Source organism: Talpa occidentalis, unplaced genomic scaffold (assembly GCF_014898055.3).
Source record: "Talpa occidentalis isolate TD23 unplaced genomic scaffold, MPIMG_talOcc4v2.1 talOcc4.15, whole genome shotgun sequence".
Taxonomy (NCBI): Eukaryota; Metazoa; Chordata; class Mammalia; order Eulipotyphla; family Talpidae; genus Talpa; species Talpa occidentalis.
The window spans coordinates 70,242,535-70,268,298 of NW_023601543.1; the positions used below are offsets into that span (position 1 = coordinate 70,242,535).

The following is a 25,764-nucleotide window of genomic DNA, read 5'->3' on the forward strand; positions in this document are numbered from 1 at the left end:
GCAGAAAGCCACTATTATATCAGGTTTGGGATCTCTAGAGTGCTAACTTAATGCAGAGCGGGAAGATTTTGCTCATGATTCAAGCCAAAGGCATAATTTTATTGGGGGCTATTGACACTAGAACAATCTATGCATGCAGTTCAATTGACAGCAAAAGGAGGAAAATTAAGAACCTTTTGGTAAAGCAAAGGATACTGGCAACAACAGAGTGGGCAGGGCCTGGCCTAGAGAATTCCTGGTAGTCATCTGTCTGCCCAGAGAGGGGGGCCTGTTCTCAAAGGAGAGACCTGAGTAGCTCCTGCCAAAATCTAGAGGTTTCAGGACAATGGGTGTGGAGTCTGTAAGCATCTCAAATTGCCTTAAATTTGGTACCTATATTTATGCCATTTTTCAGATGCTTATCAGAACCACCTGTGAATCTTAATTTAGGCAGGGACTGAGCACAGCCAGGTTTTTATCTGTCCTTGTCTTTGACATGTCTGTTTATCAGTGTCTTCATGACCCAGTGGTTGCTTTTTAATTGATAACCTAAGTTGTTCTATCTTAATTGCCCCCACTTTTTTTATCAGTCAGTGTCGTTACAATGTCAATACCTATTACAGTCACATTCTAACAATGATAGTACTGGTTTCAAACTCTGTTCCACTTCTCTGCCCGTCACTCACATTCCACCCTGTTAGGGTGAGAGCAGCAAGTGGCGAATGGGTGCAGAAGGAAAGCCAACCGTGCTCCTACTCAGGTGTTAAGGGACCTGGCCAATTTGTAGCTTTTCCTGGTCAGATGAGCAGTCTTATATATATTAATGGATTGGAATTGAAGTTCTGATTTTAATATCTTAAAATCAGAAGAGGACTCTATTACTTTATGATGGTTAGAAAAGACATGGGCCCTGCCCACATTTTTCACCCAGTGACAGAAGAAAAACCTCCCCATTGAGCACATTGAAAGGGAGAAAGGAAGTGTACTGGTTATAACTTTTACAGATTTAAAAGAAAAAAAGAGGAAAGGAAAATATTATAAAAGATGTTTGTTGGGATATACATGAAACCAACATAGCTGATTTTTTTAGTGGAACAAAAATATTATCATTTGTAAATAAAAGAAATTATTTAACTGGATAATTTAAAAAAAGTAACACTAAGATTAATAAGTAGCCAATGACATGGAATTTTGAAAGTGTGTAGTAACCTAGCACACTGGCTGAAGCACTATAGCTGAAGTGTTCCCTCTAGGGACTATCAAAGAGGAAAGTTAACTGTTAAGTAGGATCATTGTGGTGGTCGCGCTAACCTGCTGTATGTACGACATTGAGCAACACCAGAGTATCATCCCAACTCTGTTTAGCTATGGGGCATGAGTCACATAGAATAATTTTGACTGGGTGGGCTGAAAGATCCTCCCAGGAGACAACATCAGTGCTTAATTATGATGAGTTACTTCGTTATCCCATCAAAATGTCATAATCAGACTCACAACTACAAATACATTTTTTGCCATTTTCTTATCTTGAATGTCTCTAGACTTCTCATGCCAGGTCCATTTATAGCCTCTCTATACTTCGAAATCATTTTTCAACAATTTTTGTTTTCGCTCTAATAAATTTTAACAATACTTATATACAAGCACTTGTCACTCCGAAAGAATTTTCAAGACTATGTAGATCAACAGATTTTCAAGTGCCATTTCAATATATGTGATATGATTTTCCCCAAAATTCATACTTTATAGTCACCATAATAGATCTTTTGCAGATGAGAAAAATGAGATCTAGAAAGGTTAAATGAACTATCAAGTGTTGTCCCAATTAATAGTTGATTTCAGATCTAGCTATTTCCAAAATATGCATTCTTATGCTAACTCTTTTCTGTATTTGTTTTCTATTCAGCTGTGTATTGCTTTTTAGGTTTCTCACCAGAGCTCCTTTACAGAATCTTCCTAATACTTAAGTCTCTTGTAAAATGCATTCTTTTTTGAATGAGAACTCCATTAGGTAAAAAAAAAAAAAAAAAAAAAAAAAACCTTGGCAATAAATTTTAGGCATTAACCCTATGCCAAGTAATTATCAGAAGGTCTCAGAAGGTCTAATGCTTTGAGACCTCACAAATGTGATCTTAAGATAATGGAGTGAGGCTTGCATTGTGAACCTTCTGGATGCTTTCCATTGTGATGTGCTTCATGGATTGGCTTCCTAAAAAAAGATTTGTAAAGGATTCTGGGAAGTTCTGCCAATTAAAAACTGGAGATTGGCTGAAGGCTTGCAGCAATTGAATTGTGAATACAGATGGTGCCAAATTGAATGTTTCCATAGCAACAGACTTTTCCTTAATAACTTTTAGATGGGAGGGGGAACATAAAAGAGGAAACCATCTTTTAGCAGATGTATAATCCTACAGCATGTTTTCAGATTGATTTTGGAAGTTAATTTGTGCTTAACTAGTGATTGTTTTAAGTGCATCTGAATATTATGAAATTCTCCTGAGGAAATATTTTGAGAATAGCAGAAATGAATTCTAGGAATTCTATAAAGACATACAAAGGGCATGGTTTTAAAAATCATTTCTTGGTCTGTAGCCTGTCCACCTGGATTCTATACTGAGTAAGACTTACCATTGGCCAATAATTTCTTGATTCTTAATGTTGATAAGAGTATAAGTTTAGAACACGATTTCTTTATAACCTCAGAAAAACGATATGTACATCACAGATTTGGAACTGACCTTAATGCTGAGTTTTTCATTATCTGTTGTCCGAATTTCTTATTAATTCTATAAACTCAGGAAGAACCTCATAAGGAGATCCTTCTGAAGCACTGATAGTGTTCAAATGATACAGAGTATTATCATAGATCTAATGTCTGGTCCTCAGCTTTGCATAGCTAACAACTAGACATTAGTCATTCATCTGGATGTGATTAGGCTCTGAGCAACTGACCCATGCAACACAAACTCATAAGAGTCTGGTTTATAAATCATTTCAAAGAAGAGATAATAAATTCAACTTAGGCTGTCACAAAAATCCTTAATAGTAATTCACTTATGACGCCCTCCCCACTGAGGGCTACGCAAAAGAGCAGATCACACAATACAAGGTTTGGTGGTGACCACAGACTAGGGAGAATGATAATGACAGTTCATTAAATGAGAGATGCTGGATAAAATGTTCATCTTTGCTAATGTTGATTTCTAAATTAGAAGTAGGTTATTTCTCTCAGATGGTGCAAATGACATCATAGTGAATGCTTGTTCCCTGGCTTTCCTTTTAGATTCCACACAACACGTCTCCCCTCACACATACACACTTACTGTCCTCCCGGCCCCCACTTCCCATTATCTCTTACAGAGCAATGTTGGACTCAGGTAATGTTCAATGGATTGAGTCATAATTGGAGCTTTGTATTAGTCACATTACTACTCATTAATCACCTGATTGAACTGTAGCACGTCACCAAAACCCTTGTAAAACAAGTCTTTGAGCAAAAAATTCCAGCCCCAGTGGCAATTCCTGGTTGCACATTTTAAAGAGGTTACACACGGTTCAGGCAAGCTGTTTCACAGATGGCTAGTATTACCCTCTCTTTTTTCCCTATATTTTTGATTTCAGAGGAAAATCCATTCTTCTGGCTTTTTCCAAATTTCTGGAATTTTAAAACTCAGTACCTCTAGAAACTTAAGCATGCAAAGAGAAACTTAAAGACATGTAAATGTAGATAGAGATGGATAGATATAAAACATAGAAATAGAAATACACATTAAGTAAAAGTACATGTGTGAGCATAGAAATTGAATGTATCATTTAGAACTAAAGAAATATACACTCTTTAAAATTTAATTTAAATATATAAAGAATTTGCTCTCATTTGAAGATGGCATGATAATCTTGAATGAAATAAGAACTCTGAAAGTTAAAAGGTTAAAAGTTAATATCTCTCTGTGTGTCTCTCTCTCTCACACACACACACCCATCCTATGCCTGTAAGGCTCATCAAAGAGTTATTACATAAAAACCAATTCTGAATCTCTAACCCAGGTAAATAATAGGAAAGGTTTATATCCTTCATGAATCTTTATTTTCCCTACCTTAATTTTATAAATGGCAGCCACAAGTAAGAACAAGTCTTACCCTATAAACATTACAACTTGAAGAACTGGATGAGAATTAAATGAAAATAAAGGGTAAACCTTCATGACTTAGTTCTCATGGCTTAGTCCCATATCCTCTGTACTTTGCACTCATTCATTGATTTGACTGTTTAGAGCTGCAAAGGCAGGAATATGACCCACATACAGACATTCTCGAAGGTTTGATTTACAAACCCTCCTCTCAATAGAGACAGCAGAAGGGTGAGAGTAAGAAAGAAGAAAAAATGGCAATTTTTAATGTTTGAGCTGAAATAAAAACTGAATAATGAATTTGGCTATAAACTCATTAGCACCTAATTTTTATTTAAGCTTACAGGAACATGGTTAACAATCCAAAAATATATATTTATAATACTATCTAATAGTATAGTTAATTTTTGGAGGACTTTGTTGTTAAAGATTGGTTTATACTTACCACTGAGTAACAATGTTGATTAAAAATAGTTTCAAATAATATTTAATGGCAGAGAGAATGAATGATTACAACTTTGATGTGTTCAAATGCTAAGTTAAAAAAAGTAGGATACAAAACTATTTCTGCCATAAGATCCTAATTTTGTTCAAAAGAGAAAATGCACAAGAGTGAGCCAGCAGAACAAATTGTATATGGAAGGTAATACATTAAACAGTTTAACAACTATCACTAGTGGAATTTAGGTGAACTTATTTTTTTTCCTGTGTGTATTTTCCCAATTCCCTACAATGCAATTCATTTTAAACAGAAAATATTTAAAAGTTTATTATTAATGAGGTGTCTCTCAATGTTTTCCATCACCTCTGTGAAGCTTTTAAGTCAGTTTTTTTCTAACCAACCCCCCGTGAAATTTAAATACCACAGGGCCTCCCCTGGTGGCACAGTGGTTGAGCCCTGGGATGTGAAGCTGCTCGCAGCCTCTTCAGCACCAGTTCGATCCCTGGCCACCAGCGAGGGTCCCACATCGTGCGACAGACCTCTCCTGTCTCACCCGCTGCTCCCCTCAGCAGTGTATTTCATCAGTCTGCCTGTTCTGTTCCCCGCTCACCCTCCCACGCTTCTGACTGTACCCAGTGCTTGTTTAAATAAATAAATTAATTTTAAAAAAGAAATTTAAATACCACAGATATCTATATATTGTGACTTTAGATATTTTGAAGAATTTTTGTACCTTAAGAACAAATTAAGGGACAAATTTTCACCCCCTTGGGACATATTGCCACTGTCGAGAATGTATGCATGAAGCATCAAAATATTGGGGTAAGAACAAAGTAAATACCTTGGTTTTTTTTTTTATTTTTTAAGTAAATTTATTTTTATTTTTTGTAGAAGAACTACAGAGAAGGCCAGAGGTGTGGGTGATGAAAAGATTCACCAGAGACAGAGTGGGGAACAGAAAAGTCAGATCTACTGAAATACACTGCTGAGGGGAGCAGTGGGCGAGACAGGAGAGGTCTACCTCGCCATGTGGGTTAGCTCTCTGGCTGAGGATCGAACTCAGGCCTTAGGGATGATAGTGCTGAGACTTAACCCCTAGGCCACCAGGGAGACCCTACCTTGTTTTTAAATAAAGTTCAGTTTCAAAAGCAAAGTGTGTAAATTCCCTTAATATTACTCTGCTTTTCCCCAAAAATCTGAAATATAAATACTTTTCTATTTTTAGGAATAATACTGACAGTAAAACATTTTTACATATTTATAAAACTTTAAAAGAGTTGCCTTTTTTGTTTCTTCTGTCAGGAACATATACCTTGAGCACAATTTTGAGCAGTGCTCATGGGATATTATTTCTTCCTTACCTTTCCTGACCTTTTCATGATCATCTTTTACAGCATCTATTTCTATGTAGGGCATTTTCTTTCAGTCATTATTAATTTCTTCAGTTTACCTTTCACATAAAATTGAAGGCTTAGCATCCCAAATGCCCAGTTCCTTTGTGGTTATTAAAATGTAAACTAAAAACTTGCAAGAACATGATACCTTGTAGATCATTTTCTCTCCCGTCAGACAATTATACAAAGACCTCTGAAGGTTCTAGGGTCATTGGTGAAGCTATTTTTTTCAAATCGTGTAGCATTTTCTCATTGTTGGTTTCCACAACATAGAAATTTTCAATTTTAAGGTAAAAAAAAACAAAACTGATGAGTGGAAGAACTGTTCAGCACAGCAGGTTATAAACCAATTAGGATGATGTTGTCCTGGATGGAGATTTTCTTGAACCTCTCATATTAGCTATTTCAGCTTTTTTTTTTTTTTTTAATGTTCAAAGTGAATAGAATAATGACGAGGCTATTTAGGAAGGTTTGGACTCAGAAAGAAAAACCCTTTCATTAGGTTCCAAATAACAGCTAGCTTATTAAGCAGCAAGAGACAGAGATTTAGTGTAGAAGAAAATAATAAAAGGATGGAAAAAATAAAGCAATGGGATTAGAAGGTCAGCAATACCAATAGAACTGGCGGCATAGTGGGTTCCTATCAGATATGTTTTGCTTTGGTAAACAACTGCCTCTTGCTAACGTCTAGTCTTGAGAAAATTTAATATCTGGTGTACCCAAATACCTAGGAAGAAAGCAGTCACCTAAACTTGATTTAGATGGAGAGAATCTATATACAAATTTGCAGCGAGCATATTAGTCAGTATACATACCTCTGCTGCTTTATAACAGAACTCTTTCTAGTTTTCAAGAAGAGTATAGAGATGCTTTCCAATCACAAGGGCATCCTTGTCACTGGTACCCATGGCAACTGAGGTAAAAGATAAAGTTGTTCTAAGTTGGAACTTTCCATTGGCACTAGTTGCACGTACTAAATAAATGTTTTCATGTGGACCCTGGAATGTAGGAAAACAAGAGTCTGATGTAGCCACGGAGAATGTTGATGAACTCAAAGACGGTGAAAGAGAGGAGGAAAGTCTTTTGGGTGGAAATGGTAGAAAAGCTAGAAAGATGACAGAATTGAGGGAAAAGAAACATAAGAGATCTCATAAATGTTGAGCTCTGTTTAATAAATCACATCGAGTGTAAGTATGGTGTGATTGGACACAGATTCATGTTCTGATCTGACTGATAAGTAGAATCTTCTAATCCTGTCATTTTTTCAAAGTGTTGCCTGTTAGTGTGGGTTTTGTATTCTAAATTAAATTCCATGTCTTGCCTGCCCTTTTACTTGCGTATTCCCTACTTATTCCAAGTATTGGCGCCTACTACAGGGCAGCTCATATCCCTTAAATCTCCTTTCTGATTTTGCTTCTTTAGCTGTCAAAGTGAACTCTACAAGCATTTCTAGCATTTCCTTTTATACCTAATCTCTTGTGACCCATATTCTAACTAAAGTTATCAATGAACCCTGAGAAGTTGCCTTTGCTTCATCTAAGGACCACCTCCATGCTTCATCACCATAGCCTTGGCCTTGAACACAAGGATGATATAACCTTTCCAGACTCTCCCCTGTTCAGTTTCTTGTATTCAGTCTGCCATGCTCTAGGCCATTCCTGAGGCTATGCCTTTGTCCCTTGAGCTCATGTCTTTAGTCATCATTATATAAATGACTCTCAAATACCTGAAAAAAGCTCTCAAAGTGTCACCTCTGACCTCTCACCTATTTTATCCATTCCATATCGAAAAACTCTCTGCATTACTTTTCCCCTTGTGGGTTATTAGAACCTTAATTCAACATGAAATTATGGGTCCAGATGGACATCCAAAGGGAATCATTGTCACCTTTTTTGTGCTACAAACATACCAAATATTTCTCTTATTTATCCACAAATGATTGAAAAGTCAAGCTAAAAGAAAAAGTCAAGCAAGTAAGATTTCTTAGCAAAGAATTTTTAAGCAAAAAATTTGCAAACATTCCATATAGTATACATTTTAGCAGGGGCATGGTGGCCTAGACATGCCTTGCAGAAAACGAATAGTCACAGTCTATTCAGTTCATCATTTCCTGTAAGGGAAAAAGCCCTTTCTATGACAGGGCCAGTGCTTCTAAGACTCCTTTGAAGGAATTACCGTATCTTGCTAACCTCTTCCATTTCCCATCAAAAGCATTCATGAAGTTCCTATCATCTACCAGGCAGAGGGAAGAGCTTAGGCAAAGCCCTGTACATTTCATCTTCTAAATGCATTACTAATCATTTCCTATCTTTCAGTCTACCGGACACCATCAGACTGCCTGAACTTATAATGTTTTACTTTGTTTTTCTGCATCTTTTCTTGCCCTCCTTTCTAATCCATTTTGTAATTCACAAGAAGATTATTCAAACCCGGGTCTGATGGTGTCACTTCCCTGCATAAAAACTTTGGTGTGCTCCCGTTGCCCTTAGGGGTGAAGGCCAAAATTCTTACCCTAACTTAGAAGATTACCAGAGCCTTAAAAATCCCCACATTTAGCTTTTCATTCTAATGACTGATGCCTTCAAGTAAATGACTCTGTCTTCAAGATAGAGATTCCAAATGGATGTCAATTTTGAACCGGGTCGCTTACTTGCAAAAGTTTGTTGCTTATGTGGCTTTGATTTTGTACACATTCCAACTCAAGGTAAAGCACATAGTAGATTACAAAGAAAATGCTTGTAATGAATGACTGGATAGACAAAGGACCAAAGAAATGAATAAATGTATAAAAGTATGTCAGCATCAGATTATCACATGCTTCTTTATAACAATTTATCTGAACAAAAGTGTAATTTGGCTTAAGACCCATTTCTGCAATGTTTGTGTCTTTTTTTTTATTTGTTTGGGTTAAAAGGCATCCATTTTATATGTTTTAAAGGAATCTGTTCCTTTGCTGCAAATAGTATAGGAACAAGACTATTCCATAACTCATTTTATTTATTTTTTTTTTTTTTAAGATTTATTATTTATTTATTTATTTATTTATTTATTTATTTGTACAAGCACTGGGTACAGTCAGAAGCGCGGGAGGGTGAGAGAATTCACCAGAGCCAGAGCGGGGAGCAGAGCAGGCAGAAGGACCGAGGGACACTGCTGAGGGGAGCAGCGGGCGGCAGGAGAGGTCTGCGCGCCATGTGGGACCCTCCTCCGGTGGCCGGGGAGCAGCCGGGGATCGAACCGGCGCTGCAGAGGCTGCGGGCAGCTTCGCAACCCAGCGCTCAACCGCTGCGCCACCGGGGAGGCCCCCATAACTCATTTTAAAGGAAATAATAATAATACCTTCTGTTTGATGACAGCTTTGCAGTTTAGAAAGCACTTTTCACATGGATTACCTCATTTGAATTTCTCTATTTCTTCCTTTACTGTGGGGATTCTATTTAAGAAGAACTTCCTTTTAAAATTAAGGCAATTACACTATCCTGTCCCTGTATTTCTTAGCCATATGTCTCATCAAACTATTGTCTCTCTCCTGGCTCTCTCTTCTCTGGATGTATAGTGATGTTCTACCCAGAGGTAAATGGAAATACTGAAAGCCGTATACAGACATTTTTTGTTGTTTCTTGTAAACGCAAGCATTTCATTTTAGGGGCTGCTGTACTATTGTAGGAGTTGCTGTACAAATATTCAAGGTTTATTTACATATTTTGTATGAAATTCTTCTGTCACCTGAATTGAGATTTTTGGAATAGGGAGTTGCTTTCTATCACCTCCATATTTCATACCATTTACTATAATTTTCATGAGTTGTTGAGACTTAACTAGCAAAGATTATCTAAAAGTAGGGACTGGGGAAGGAAGAGCACCTCATATCATTCCAACTCTTTCGTTTTTTTGGGTTTTCAGCCAACACATTCATCTAAACTATGTTTTGTAATCACTCATCCTGTCATTGTCTTAACAATACACCTGTTAAATGTACTAGAATTTATTGAACTTTATTCCTTTTTTTCCCTCACATTTTGCTTTTCTGGAGAAGCATTTGAAGGGATCAACTGAGGCTATAATTAATTCATTTCTTCTTTTTCCCCATAATACAGAAGCCCCATTTGCACAAAGTCTAAAAAAGAATTGGACATGAACTTCATGTTCATAACATTGACTAGATGTATATACTTGTTTTGTTTATACAGCATATGTTTGTGATTATTTTTGGTTTTGCAGTAGCACATAAATTCTTGTTTGTGACTTAAAAGTCATGTTCACCCTTTTCACACATCTTTATATTCTTCTATGAGCCAAGCTTTTGCTGGAGCCTGATATAAAAACACACCCCCTTTCCTTGCCTTTCAGTGGAGATCAGATAATACATAGGCAGTTTCGAATAGAGTAATCTGTGTGTTGAGAGGTAAGGTGAGAACAGAGGAACAGTGTGCTCTAGAAACCATAAAGGCTTGTTTATTTAACTATTTATTTTTCCTGATTTCCTATTTGGTTCCCCTGTATTACACCTATAAGTGAAACATTCAATATTTTTCTTTTTTCCTTGTAGCTTATTTCACTGAGCATAATTTAGATGAGGTTCTAGACTGAGATTAAAGATGGAGCATGGGTAAATAAATGAAATCCCTTCTCTTAGGAAGTAGAAGTTGGTCTACTGAGTACAGGAAATAAATTAGGCATGGATAGGAGAGACACCTAAACCCCTTGAAGAGAAGGAGGTAAGGAAGACCAGAAATACATCCAGTACCCTACTGTTAGCAGACAATATCTAACATTTTGCTTTTAGACCATAGTTACTGTTCAAGGAATTGTTTCTTATTTTTAATCAACTTGAGATCTAGACTGTGAGTTTATACTTGTGAAGATAAGAGTGAACCCACTTTGTTTCCCAGTTAAATTTTTCATTCCCTGCACTATCAAATAAATGCCTGATTGGCAAAATGTAGGGATGAAATTCAGTGTGTGCTAGGGAGAAAAAAAAACCTTTTCTTATTCTACATATATTTTCAATGTATTCCAACAAATGCATCAACTTTGGTGTGCAAATTTACAGTGATGAATGAGTTTTATTGTGTGCATTGCATGCTGGTGACACAGTAATAAATCCTTGGTGCTGGAATGGTAATGGCACCTTTTTAGCTTCACTTTAACAAACTCTTGCTAAAACCTTTTGAGTTGTTAGTACTTTATTTGCTACATTTGGCACTTAATTAATTGACAGCCAGGGCACATCAACAGATGGATGGCCCAGTAATCGGTTGTATCTATATCACATCTAGACAATTTCTTTTCTGTGTCTTGTAAGAAACCTAGGATTACAAACTGAAAGATTTTTGTGCAACTATAGATGAAGCTTTCTCACCAACTTCAAAACTAATTCATTTTAAAAGATAAATATCAGGGCCTCCCCGGTGACGCAGTGGGTTGAGTGCAGAGCTGTGAATCTGTCTGCAGCTTTTGCAGCATCCGCTCAATCCCCGGCTAGCCAGGGAGAGTCCCACATGGTGCAGCAGACCTCTCCTGTCTCGCCCACTGCTCCCCTCAGCAGTGTATTTCGTCAGTCTGCATGTTCTGCTCCCCACTCTGCCTCTGGTGAATCCTCTCACTCTGCTGTGCCTCTGGCCTATGCCCCAGCTCTTCTATAAATAAATTAAATCTTTAAAAAAAAGATAAATATCAGATGTTTTCACTTATCTGTAGACTATAGAAAAACCAAAGAAAGGGTCAAAGACAAACTGAACCTAGAAATGAAGCATCCAGGAAGAGAAGAGAGGGCAGAAGCGTGGGGGAGGGTGATAACAGGAGAGGGGAAGTGAACAAGACACTATAGTGAGGGACTAGGCTGCTTTGGTGGTGGCAGAACTTTGGTGACCACTCCTAAGGGGAGAAATCATGTAATTCAATAAAAATTAAAAATTATCCAAAATATACATAAATAAACATTACTGAGCTTGACAAAATTGTATATCAAGAGTAATTTTGCCAAAAATGAATTTGTTTTAATGATGTAATGATATCATATTTCAGTAGCTCCTCTTTATTTGACTAACAAAATAAATACTGTCTTTCATTATGACTGGACATTGGCATTTTCACATAATCGGTGATTTTCTACCAGCAAAAATGCAATCTTTCTTTGACCTTAACTCATTTTTCTATATGGAAACAAGCATTTTCCTTATGTTTAATAACCAAAACAGGTGGTACTATTCATTTTCTCTACTGGATTCTTCAGCATACTTTAAATGAAGTAATAGTATGGTCTTTGACAGTCTATTGATTAGGAAGTTAAGAGATCTGCTTGAATTCCGTTTCCAAGTCATCCCCATACACATTGGGCATGACTGTCAGCAGTGTTTGATTATTTTTACTCTTCTAAATTATCTTTACTGTCTTTCAAACTTCCATATTCCATAGATAGTGGAGTAGATTTTTTTTCTTAAATAGAAGGTGGTCTTAGAGACTTCAAAAACTGATTAAGTCATATGCTGCTTTGTGCTTGCTGAGAGAGCATTTTAGCTAACATTTTATTATGAAAAATTTCAACCACACAGAAAGTTGAAAGAATTGTACAGTGAATATACGTGTAGCACCATCAGTGGTACAGATTCTACAGTACCATTTCATCCTTTTATCCACACACAATTTTTTTTCTGATATATTTCCAAGTTGTTTTGGAAACATCAGTACACTTTACCCCTAGGAAAATATGCAAATCAATATCATGCTGAACAATATGATCATGCAGTTCGGTGCTAGAGCTCAGTATTCATTTACAGGTCTTTTATTTGTTTTCCTGTTTATTTGTTTGTGTCAAAATTTGCATAGCGTCCAATACACGTCTTTTTTAAAAGATTTTATTTATGCATACAAGAACTGGGGTGTAGGCCAGAGGTGCAGGGGCACAGTGGGGAGCAGAACACTAGAACTGACTGAAATACAACTGCTGAGGGGAGCAGCAGGCGAGACAGGAGAGGTCTGCTTCGCCATGTGGATTAGCTCCCTGGCTGGGGCATCAAACTCATGCTGCACTGGCTGATGACAGCTTGATAGTGCTGAAACTTAACCCCTGTGCCACCGGGGAGGTCCCCAATACATACACAAGCCATAAGTGCAACATTCAGTGAGTATTGATGAATGGGCGCACCTGTATGATGCATGCACCTATCAAAATGCAGAAAAATTACTGTCACCATGGAAAAGAATTATCTTTGTTTTAGCTTGGCTCAAGCTTATTTTAAATGAATTTTAGCATGACTGACTATAAGATGGCCAAGCTGAATCACCCCACTAGTCCATCCTGAAGAACAGTATGTCATTTGAATTGCTATTTGTTCATTCACACACTGTACTGGCTGAGTTCTTCCCAATAACCTTCATCTATGACAGAAAGATAATGGGACATGTATTTCACAGACTTTGAAAGCTAGAATGAACCCCAAGGATCATCCAGTCCCCTTTACATTGTGGTTCAGTATTTGGAAAGTCCAGCGGTGTTATAAAAGTATGTGATTGTTGATCTTTTGCTCAGTGCCTGGAGTTCATTATTTTCTCAGTCTTCATAGGTTGTTAATCTTCTTGTTATTATTTTCCAGAGAGTAACCTGAGTGTGAAAATATCATTAATTTATTGATCTTTTCCATGTTCAAGCTAAAATTAAATTTTGGGGTAACGTGAAGTATTTTTTTAAAGATTTATTTCAGTATACAAGAGCTGGGGTATAGGCTAGAGGTGGGGGAGTGAAAGGATTCCCCAGAAACAGTGGGGAGCAAACAGGCGGACTGACTGAAATACACTGCTGAGAGGAGCAGCGGGCGAGTCAGGAGAGGTCTGCTGTGCCATGTGGGTCACCTCCCTGGCCGGGAATCTAACTCCATGCTGCAGAGGCTGCAGATAGCTTCATAGATTGTGTATTAACCCCTTGCACTACCAGAGAGGTCCAACATGAAATATTTTTAACTTAGGCTTTTTGGGGTGGTAACCTGCCTCTAACGAGGTGTGAGCCTATACCTCTGAGTCATATGTAGTGTTGTCAACGTGTTACCTCAGTACAAAAAATTACAAACAATAATATGTTGATTTTCATTCGGGGTCTGTCTTGCATGACTTTAAACTAGATGCTTGGCTGTTTCTGAATTCTAGCTTTAGTCAATTTAGATAAGAAGCACATACTCAGATTTACCTGTTGGCTAGGAGCTAATCATGTGCCTATAACTTCCTTCTCTTCAGCTTTCTGGTGTGAAATATCTCAGATGTTTTATTATGTGTTTGCATGACAACCACTTTCCTGCCTTTCTCCTAAAAAGAGCAGATGCGCATTCACATTAGTTACCATTGACTTTATCGTTAGTATATTTGCTGCTTCTTCTTCCTCATGGGTTTCAGTTGAGACTCCTTTCTGCAGGTTCTGGAGTATTCTGCAGAACCATAATTCAATGCATTGTGGAAGTAGAAAGAACATATCTCAGTAGTTCCTCTAATTTTGAGTGTTATAATTTTGACTTTCATTGATTTTTGTGTCTCTGAATATCAATCTTTGAGATACGCTCACATTACTCAATGTACACTTGTCTTCTGATAATGTGTAAGAGTAGACTACTGGTGGTTTCTTTGATTTCAGTCCCTTTCTTGAGCATGCCTAACATTTTGTTGACTATTTTAACCTCAGGGAACAGTTTGTAGTGAGCCCAACATCTTTTTCTCCATCCCAAGAAATGGTTCAGAATTCATTTTCTGAACTTCACGTGGGGTCATTTTCCTTACAGTTGAAACTAGTTAAACATCTGCCATTGGTCATGTATTCATATGTCCTCAAAAGAGTCACCTGTGATGTCACCTTCCCTTGTTGGTATCTTCTACCTGGACCTCTTGTGTACTCTGTGGAATCATTGAGAACCACAGTGTCCACCCCCTAGCAGATCAGAAATATTGGTTGATGACTATAATCCATTCTTAATCTTCTCTGTACCTTCTCTACACCTTGCATTATTATGGCACTTTATGCTTTTATTCACTTTCTAATTTTATCTTCACAGCAGATCTTTGGTTCTGCAACTATCATTAATTCAGTTTTAGAGTTGAGATTGTGGTAAAGTAACTTTTTTTGAAAGCTAAATTAGCTATTTCATCACAAATACAAGGCTATAAACCATTATTACCTGTTAGTAGAGGTTTCTTTCTAAAACGTAGTCACACTGACTTCTAATTCTCAGCTGTAATTTCAGTGCAGAAATGGCAACAGAACTGCTCTTTGTTCTGTGGCAATGTGTATGCAAAAAGGTAATCATTTCGTTTTTGTAAATAGCATTTTTCCCTAAGAGAAATGTTGTGGGAATTTATATCAGTCAAGAATGTATACTGATAATCAAACATAGCTAGCTTAAAAACTCGCAGTGAAAGATTGGTTAGTACTCAATCAACTGTACTGTTTCTTTCTCTGCAATATTGTGGTTCTTGACATGATTGCTGAGTTTCCAATTTGACACTTCTAGAGATCCGTAAATCAGGACACGTGCTGTGTCCCAGTCTGTCATCCTGAGCCTTAGCATTGGTTATTTATATCCCTTCATTATCCAACATCTACTTACTGCACAAATCAGTAAAGAAGCTTTCCGTGATGGACCTCTGGGAAGAGAAATGCACACATTTAGGTAGCTCTTCAGTTACCAGCATGCACAGATTGTCAGAGTTTATATGCATATATTTTATTATTATTTCACTTTTGTATGTCAGATGAATTTGGTATAAACATAAATCTACCAGTATGGCCTCTAGTGACCAAGTACATTGCCATAATCTATCTTTGATCCATCAGTAATATCCTGGATGAAGTGTTACAGTATTGTGAAATTTTGTAGTTTGAATTGTTGCCCAATTATTGACAATTACCAGGTCCGTATGATGTCCAATTACCACAATGGTCTGGTTCCAAGACAACAGCTTCTTTTTAATGATCTTCAGATTTTATGTTTTCATTATCCTTTCATTCCTTGACAAAATGGAATTTATATAAAACTTCTAAAATTTTCTTTTATGTGTTTCTGCAGAGTGTAGTCTTAGGACAGCTATATCAATCAGTTGCATTGCTTTGTTTCTTTTTTTTTCAAATAACTGAATAACTGCTCCATTAGTCTCCATGTGCTGATTTGTTTCTGGGTGTCTAACCATGTTCATTGTCCAATGAGTACTTCTAAAATGTTCTTTTACACAAATCTAAAACCTTAATTTAATTATATTCTTAGCATAACCATTGCATCTCTTATTACCATTCATATCTGCCAAAATGATACATAGTTCACAAATTGCAACACTTTTGAAAAAGATGAATTCTGCAACATTGTATGTAGAATACGCTTTGCAATTCAAATAGTATTTTTTAAATTTTATTTAAGTACAATATACACATGAAGAAGTGCACATCTTTTAAATGTCTAACTTGGAGAACTTGCATAAACCGAATACCACTATGTAAATAGCACCCAAATCAAGAAACAAAATATTACCACAAACTCAGAAACCCCCTTCACATTCTCTTTCAGTGGCTGTGAGTCCCAAAGGGTAACTGCTTTCCTGACTTCGACAGTCATCCTACCTTTCTCTGCTTTTGCACATGTTATAAATGGAATAAAACACTTGTACTTGTTTTAGCTGGCATTCCTTTAACATTGTTTTGTGAGATCCATACTTATCATTGCATATAGTTGTGGGTATTTCATTCTAGTTGCTGGATAGTGTTCTCTTGATAAATATATTAGAATGTATTAATTCATTTTACAGTACTTGGGGATTTGGGTGTTTTCCAATTTGAGGAATCTTCCAATTTAGAACATAGCTTTTGGTGACAGTAAGTATGCATTTCTGTCAGACATCTACGTGGTAGTGGAATTACAAGTCAAATGATATTTTAAATAGAGTTGACAAGGAGGCTGTTTAGAAAAATCTTATGGCAAACCCATTTGTAAAGAAAATAATCTCTATAATTTTTGCTCTGGAAATGGATTCTCACATATGGTTCGTTATTTCACAAGGGGTGCTACATCTGTTTACTCTCTTTATACTATTTATCTAATTGTACTTATGTTCATAAAATATAGTTTATTGTTATTTATCCTCTGTGTGTTCCGAAGTTAAAAGTGCTCATAAAAATATCCTTATTCCATATATGCATGTACTTTTCAATAGTACTCAGTCCACGTTTTGATTAAAAAGATGTTCTGAGGCAAAAAGACATGCCAACAGATTCCTTCTGACCTACACTTTAAGGATATTAGAGAGGTTCATTGATTCATTTTGACTGAAAGATTTCTGCATCCCTCCCTCTTGCCCCCACATACACACACACATACCTTTTAACTTATGGATTTTTTAATCATGAAATATTCTACTAGAAAATATGATATTGAAGACATTTTATATAAGAAAATATGTTGATGCAAAGGCATGAAATCAGAAACAAAGCAAGTCCAGAGAATGTTTGCTTAGAACGGAGATCATGAAGAGAAGAAAACTAAGAGGGAAATGTGAAAGACCCAAGGCAGTCTTCAAATTATGTAAACTTGAAATACAATAGACAGCAATTACTCTTAAAGAAGAAAGATGCAAGATTTTGCATAAAAGTTAATTTTGGGAGTGGCATTTTTGCGTATAAAGTAGAAGCATGAGTAAGGGAAATAGTCTACATACACAATTCATTTGTCTGACATTGAAAATATACCAAATACCAAGCCCTGGGATGTACACTAAGCACTTTTGTAAATGAATAAAATTTTAATATAAGAGTAGGTTTCGTTAGAAACAGGCCCTTGAAACCAGGATTTACCTGAAAGTGGTTTTATTGTAAGGTGATCCCAGGAAGTATCAGTAGAGGAGGACAATGAAATAGAAAAAACAAAGGAATCAATAATTGTGCCAATTATTTTTTTAAAGATTGATTTATTTACGCATTCAAGACCTGGGGTACAGGCCAGAGATACAGAGGGTGAGAGGATTCACCAGAGACAGAGCGGGGAACAGAACAGGCAGACTGACTGAAATACACTGCTGAGGGGAGCAGCGGGTGAGACAGGAGAGGTCTGCTGCGCCAGGTGGGTTTCTCCCTGGCCGGCCGGGGATCTAACTCGTGCTGCAGAGGCTGTGGATTGCTTCACAGTGCGGTGCCCAACCCCTTGCGCCACCAGGGAGGCCATATTGTGCCAATTATTGATCAAGTCATTGCTGTGGGCAACTAGAATTCAATGCTGATGAGTGAACTCTGAGATGCAGTAAGAAATTATGTCTCACAATTGCCATCCACAAGGGGTAATTATCTTCCAGCTCTCATCCATCATGGACTGATTCATTTGTCAATCCCCTATAATAAAATTTCTACCACTCCATAAAAATCATTTTCTGTATGGTCCTAAGGGAATTCCATGTGGTCAGAGCCAATGGATACTTTTGGCATTGGCTGTAAGGAGCCTAAGTGTTGGCTCTGCCATTTAGTTTCTATGCCATGTGGGGGAAATCATGGTATTTGTCTTTTTGCTTCTTGTTTATTTCATTAAGCATAGTTTCGGCTATGCCTAGTACTTTGGAGTTGCCCCCAGAATATGCTAGAAAAGCTTTCAAGAACAAGTTGTTTACTTGAGAGTTGAAAGAATGTAAGTAGGGGAGTGAGGAAGTGAGACGGGTAAGGCATGGTAGCCAATGACAGTGGTGCATTATCAGGCAAGTTACCACTGCATACCCCTGGAGCTTTATCCCACTTAGAGAATTCTAGAAGCCTTGTAAAACACATGCCTCACAGTTATCTGCCCCCTAGGATCAAGTGGGTTAGAATATTGATACCCAGTGACTCTCATCAGTCAAAATTCTCCAGTGTAAATCACCTGCCTCTTAAGTGATATAGGCTTCGTGTGGCAAAACAAATCCTTGAAGAAAGAAACACCAATGATGGTATTGAAGTAAGGTTCTCCGGCACTGAATTCAGTGGTAATGGGAGGAGGATTTGGGCATTTAGAACCTTTCTAAAAGATTACTCATACTTGGATTTAAGAATTGAAAATAGAGGTAAATTTTTACATATACTGCTGATATTTTAGATCACTTTTAAATAATAATTTAGTAGAAACTCATATTTGACATTTTTTAAGTATGGAATTCCATGGGCCATCATCCTAATAGTAACATGATGAACAATATTTTATGGGAGTAATATAAAATGTGAGACAGTGTTTGGATATTAAATGCCAGATGTCTTTTCCAGAGTAGTATTTACTCATAATTATCATTTTCCTTCTATTCCAGTTGAAAGGATTCAGAGTCAGTGGGATGAAGTGCAGGAACATCTTCAGAATCGGAGGCAACAGTTGAATGAAATGTTAAAGGATTCAACGCAATGGCTGGAAGCTAAGGAAGAAGCTGAGCAGGTCTTGGGACAGACCAGAGCCAAACTTGAGTTATGGAAGGAGGGTCCCTACACAATGGATGCGATCCAAAAGAAAATCACAGAAACCAAGGTTAGTTTGAAAGAGATGTTTGCAAACTAAAATGTGATTAACACTGGATAAAGTTATACCATGGATTAAGATGTAATGATTTTTAACATAAATTGATTAAAGTTAAATATAAGCTGAAATGAATGGTAGATTTTTCGAATTAGAGAATAAAGGAAAGTTGATGGCAAATATCAATCTTAACATTAATTTTGTGAATAATTAGGTATATAGGCTGGTTTACACATTGTACCATCAGTTAAGATCATGTCCAAATTGATGTACATACTTGCATAGTAGCGTGAAGTCAGTAAGACTAAATTCCTTTCTTAAAAAAAAAAAAAAAAAAAAAAAAAAAACCTCACAGCTGGATTCCTTCCTTCTACTTTGAGGGCTCTGAGTCAAGATCTGAGGTGTGGGTCTAAGGGATAAGGTATACTTTCATTTTCTCTTCCCATCCTCTGACTTCCAGCCCAACTTCTTTACTTCTTCATCTACTTTCTCCCCAAAATATCATCAATTGTCTGTCTACTTAATAGTGATTTGTGCTTTACATGAATTTAATTCTTTCAACCCTTGTATTTATAGGTCAGTTTAAAAAGATCTTGAACAATAAACAATGAGTAACTTCTAGGGGAATTTAAGTAGAGAAGTAATATGGTAACAACTGTATTGGAATGAATATTTGATTCAAAACCTTTACAGATACTTTTCTGGTAGTAGGAGTTCTACTGATCTAGGTTCTGAATCTCAAATTAGCTATGTCATCTGAGAAACAAGCCATATAATTTTCTTGGTTTAAAGTGACATCCGTTTTTCTGTCAATAGCTACTTTCCAAAAGACCTAAGCTGCTATGAGGACAAGATTTCTATTTGTATAACAAGAATGTTAGAACGCCACATAAGGTTTTACAGACTCGTTACCTCTGTCAGACGCAATATCTAGATTAGTAAAAGTTATTTCATGAGATACTTGTTACTGTTATAATCTTTGAAAATTTAAAGCAGTCACTATAGAAAACTATAGTGAACTAAACTAAACTGAACTAAAGAAAAATCACTTACTGTTCTGATATTTGAACGATTCATAATTACCAATCTTTTCCTTAAATCTCTTTCATTTCTTGTCTCCATATTTTCAGTCATCTTCATAATGTAAATAACATTTCTTTAAATATTTATTGATGCAAGTACTGGGGTACAGGCCAGAGGCGTGGGAGGGTGAGAGAATTCACCAGAGACAGAGCGAGAGAACAGGCAGAACGGCCGAAAGCACTGCTAAAGGGAGTAGCAGGCATGACAGGAGAGGTCTGCTGCACCATGTGGGTATCTCCCTGGCTGGCCAGGAATTGAACCCATGCTGCAGAGGCTGTGGACAGCTTCACAGCACTGCGCTCAGCCTCCTGCACCACTGAGGAGGCCCTAAATAAAATTTGTATCCTGATTTTAAATTCAGTATTATAGTATAAATGTAGGTGCTGGTACATAAATTTTAAAAATTATCATTTTTAATTCTTCACAATATTTTTTTAAGTTCCATCTTTAACTATTTCCTTACTCATTGGATATTTAGAAAACTTAATCTCTTAGAAAAATAGTGGAGACAAATTGGTGTCAATACCAACTCCTTCTCCAAACAGAAATCAAATCTGAAATGACATCTAGGAAAAGTCGAACTTGAAAGCAAAGTTAGGGTGAAAGAATATAGCAACAGGAGAATCTCGTTTGGCAAAAAAATATAGACCATAGATGACCAAGAATGTCAATAATTAATGAGCAGATCATTAACAGATGCCCATGATATATGTCTAGCTTATTTCTTTCCTATATAACCCTTAATTCTTTGGAAACAAAACCATGAAGTCAGTAGTTGATTTTGTTAACCACATGGCTTCACTTGATCTTCTCCCTGGTCCTGGTCAAACATTAATGTTCTTTTGAGATGAAAGACAGATGTTAGGGAAAATCATACAGGATTTCTATCCTAATCAAAATCCCTGCGAATAGGCTATGACAGAATCCTATGAGATTTGATGCCATTTAACTTTCAATAAGAGATAAGATGATATGCCATTGGGTCCATAAACTGCCAACAGTAATCATCCTGGGATTTATTTCATTTGGCAGAATCTTGGTTGATTTCACAACCTGTTCCCAAGCTATTAAGACTGGTCCAAACTTGGCAATGGTACCTTTGAAAAATTATTTCTTGATGATTTTAAACATCCTTTTCCAGTGTCAAGAGAGATTTACCCAGGCTCAGAGTTTTCATTTATTTTTCCCCCTTTCAGCCTTTGAAAGAGAAATTCCTTTTTTTGTCTGCTCTGTGATTGCTTTTGTGTCAAATTCAGCATAAAAGCTTTTCAAACGTGATGGCATTAGCTGTTTTGTGCTTGGCTGAGCTAAGAGTACATGAATTCAATAGAAAAGTGAAATCTTGTTTGAACCTTGCTGCTTTGGCTATATAATATTTAAAGCTATCTGAAGCGAGAAATCCAATAATTTATCAAATTATTAAGCAAACATTTCTGAGGCTACAAAAATCTTTGTTTTGAAGACATTCTTTAGGGAACTTGAAACATAGATACACTGTAATAATGTAATTAATATTAAAAGTTAAACTTGTTATGTATAAATAAATACAGTGAATATTTGCGAATTGTACATTATTTTAGTAGACAAGAAACTTATTGTGGAGAACTTATTCAAACAAGGAATTAGAGCCTGAATGTTTTAATCATTTGGGGAGGTGGGTGGTATCAGCTATGTCTTTATCTCTGTACAGGAATGAATGGCAAATTCTTACACACATTTTGTTTAGTTTTTACACTCGCATGAAATTAAATTAGCAGATTGACTCACATTTGGTAGTTTTGAGGATTGGATTTCTATTTTTTTAAAAGATTGATTTATTTATGCATACAAGAGGTGGGGTACAGGCCAGAGATGCGGGGGATGAGAGGATCCACCAGAGACAGAGTGGGGAACAGAACAGGCAGATTGACTGAAATACACTGCCTAGGGGAACAGCAGGTGAGACAGGAGAGGTCCGCTGTGCCATGTGGGTATCTCCCTGGCCAGCCCGGGGTTAGAACTCTTGCTACAGTGGCTGCAAATTGCTTCATAGTTCGGTGCTTAACCTGTTGTGCCACTAGGGAGGCCCTGAGGATTGGATTTCTGATACAATAGTGAAAAACATCAAAATTCTTCTTGCCAGCACCTGTAATTTCTTCATGTGTTTTCTTTATTCACTTTTTTTCTCTCCTAAAGTTTTTATGTGATGAAGCAAAAATGACTCAATTACCTCAGAGTAATATTCCTTCAAAAGTGTGTATGAAGCTATTAAGGTCCTCAAAGCATACAGTGTGCGTCCTACACCACTCAGAGCATAGGGGATACAGGCTAGTTTTCCCAGATGCTGGTATACTATATAAACATTTAAACCAGTGTCACCAAGACTTAACTATCTTTACATGCTGATTGTACCAAACTTTGCTTTTTCTTTTGATAGTTTAATTTATTCCATACTTGAAAATATAATGTGACAACTCTGTAAATCCACTCCTCCATAAAATGATCAAAATTGGCTTTTCTAAACTCTGGAAATTAACCACAGGATGGTCACAATATGTAAATGGCTGAACGTCAGTAAGTACAAGGTCTCAATCCTTTTAATTTGGCCTATACCCATCACTTTCTGCTTTCCAAGCTCCACAGTAGCCTTGAAAATCATAAGTCTTACAGCCACCAGAGAGGGAAGACCAAGATAGGAGAGATTCATCTCATTCCCAGAGTATTATCACTATTTGACCTGGTTTTGAGCTAACTCCTCAGGAAAAGTCTGATCCCAGATTGTTTATCTAAAACAATCAACAGCCATTGTTTAAATAGCAGCTGCCTGAGGCTATGATACCAATTGAGATAATAGTGGGTCTGGAGAAAAACTTAAAAGGGAGATCTAGGGAATTAGATGTTCTCAGGACTTTGAAAAACTTTGATGTATGGGTGAAGGGGGTTGCATATAAAGGCTATGTGAATGTCTTGCCAAATAGAGAATATCAATAAATATATACAAATTATAAACAGGAAGTAAATAGAGATCCTGGAGTTTGAAACTACAATAACTGAAATAAAATATTCTCTCAAGAGGCTCAACATAAAATTTGTGCTGGCAGCAGAATCAGTGAACTTGAAAAATAGGTCAGTGGGAACAGTTTATTCTGAGCAAAAGAAAGAAGAAAAGAATTAAGAAAATATAATACATGAAGCAAAAACTGACAGAGTTGAAGGGAGAATTTGACAATCCACAAAAAAAAAAAAAAAAAACAGAAAAGGCAATCACTCATCTTTAATAACAGAGAGGAAAACTGGGCAGAACATCCACAAGAAAATGGGAAAACTTAGAAAAACTCTAAACTAGCAGACCTTGACAGTCTTCTATAGAACACTCTACCCAATAATAGCAATACATGTTATTCTCAATTGCACATGGAATATTCTCCAGTATAGACTATATCCTAGGTCACAAAAAAAGTCAATACACTTAAAAGGACAATGTAGGTTCTGTGACCACAGTGAATTAAATTAAAAATCATTAACAAAAGTTAATTTGAAAAACTCACAATCTGAGCAATAAGTCCAAGAAAAATCACAAAGGTAATACAAAATTCCTTTGAGATGAATGGAAATAAATCACAGCTTATTGAACCTTATGGGATACAACAAATACAGTGCTTAAAGAGAAATTTATAGGGCCTCCCCCGTGGCGCAGTGGTTGAGTGCTGGGTTGCGAAGCTGCCCGCAGCCTCTGCAGCACCAGTTTGATCCCCAGCTGCCGGACGAGGGTCCCACATGGTGCGCAGACCTCTCCTACCACACGCTGCTCCCTCTCCTGCTGCCCGCTGCTCCCCTCAGCAGTGTACTTCGGTCCTTCTGCCTGCTCTGCTCCCCGCTCTGGCTCTGGTGAATTCTCTCACCCTCCCACTCTTCTGACTGTACCCAGTGCGTGTATAAATAAATAAATCTTAAATAAATAGAAATTTATAACCATAAACAACTATATTAAAAAGGAAAATGAGCTCGGGCCTCCCTAGTGGTGCAAAGGATTGAGACGCAGCCTATGGGGCTGTCAGCAGCCATTGCGGCACAAGTTCAATCCCTGGCCGGGAAGCAACCCACATGGCACAGCAGACCTCTCCTGACATGCCCGTTCCACCTCTCAGCAGTGTATTTCAGTCAGTCTGCCTGTTCTGTGTCTCTGGTGAGTCCTCTCAACCCCCCCATACACAATTTTGGCCTATACCCCAGTCTTGTATGCATAAATAAATAAATCTTTAAAAAAAAAAAAGGAAAAAGAGCTCAAATGAGTAACCTAACCTATCATAAGAACTAGGAAAAAAAGAGAAAATTAAACCTAAATTAAGCAGTAAAAAGGAGGTAATGAAGAATAGAGTAAAAATCAATGAAATTAACAAAATCAAAAGTTGATCCTTTGGAAAAAATAATATTGGAAGCCTTTTAACTATAATAGATTGATTAAAGAAAAAAGACTGAAATTACTGATCTCAGAAATGAAAGCGGATACTTCACTACCAATCTGACAGAAATATAAATGTTTATAAGGGGATAGAATGAATGGAACACAGGGTTGGTGGCAATGTAAAATGGTGCAACCACTTTGAAAAAATGTTGGCAGTTCTTGGAGAATTTTGTTTGTTTTTGTTGATTCACCACTAGTTTACATGACTATATAATTTTAGGAGTGCAACTGCACACCTCCATATGTGAATGTGCTTAATTCAGCCTCCACCAAAGCACCTATCATTACTGTATGACATATAACAGTTCCATATAAAAAAAATGAAAATACATGTCCACATATCCTAATACAGATGTTCATAGCAGTTATTCATAATGATCTAAAAATGAAAACAACCCTATGGCTATCAACTAATGAATGGGTAAACAAAATATGATAGATTCAAAGATGGAATATTATATGGTAATAAAAATTAATGAAGTGCTGGTACATGCTATAACATAAATGAACCTCAAAAAATGATGCTAAGTGAAAGAAGCCAGTCAAAAAGATCACAAATCATTGAGCCCATTGCATGAAATATGCAATAAGGACTGGGAGAGGGAGAGAATTCAGTGGAAAGCGACTTTTGATGGATTTTTCAGGAACTGAAGAAAATGTTTCAAAATTAGATTGTGGTGATGGCTTCACAACTATTTAAATATACTAAAACCACTAAATATATACTTTAAATGGGTAAATTTCATGGTGTGTGAATTATATCTCAATTAAGTTGTCCTAAAAGTGTTTAACTGCATGTCATTAAGAC

At 36.8% G+C, this 25,764-nt stretch overlaps 1 protein-coding gene across 1 annotated transcript in view; it reads left to right on the top strand.

Moving 5' to 3' along the window:
- DMD (dystrophin) overlaps positions 1–25,764 on the top strand; it is a 1,988,221-nt gene that overhangs the window by 1,439,091 nt on the left and 523,366 nt on the right. Inside the window, 1 exon segment of the mRNA XM_054695791.1 lies at positions 19,230–19,441. Within this exon segment, the coding sequence (XP_054551766.1) occupies positions 19,230–19,441 (212 nt within the window).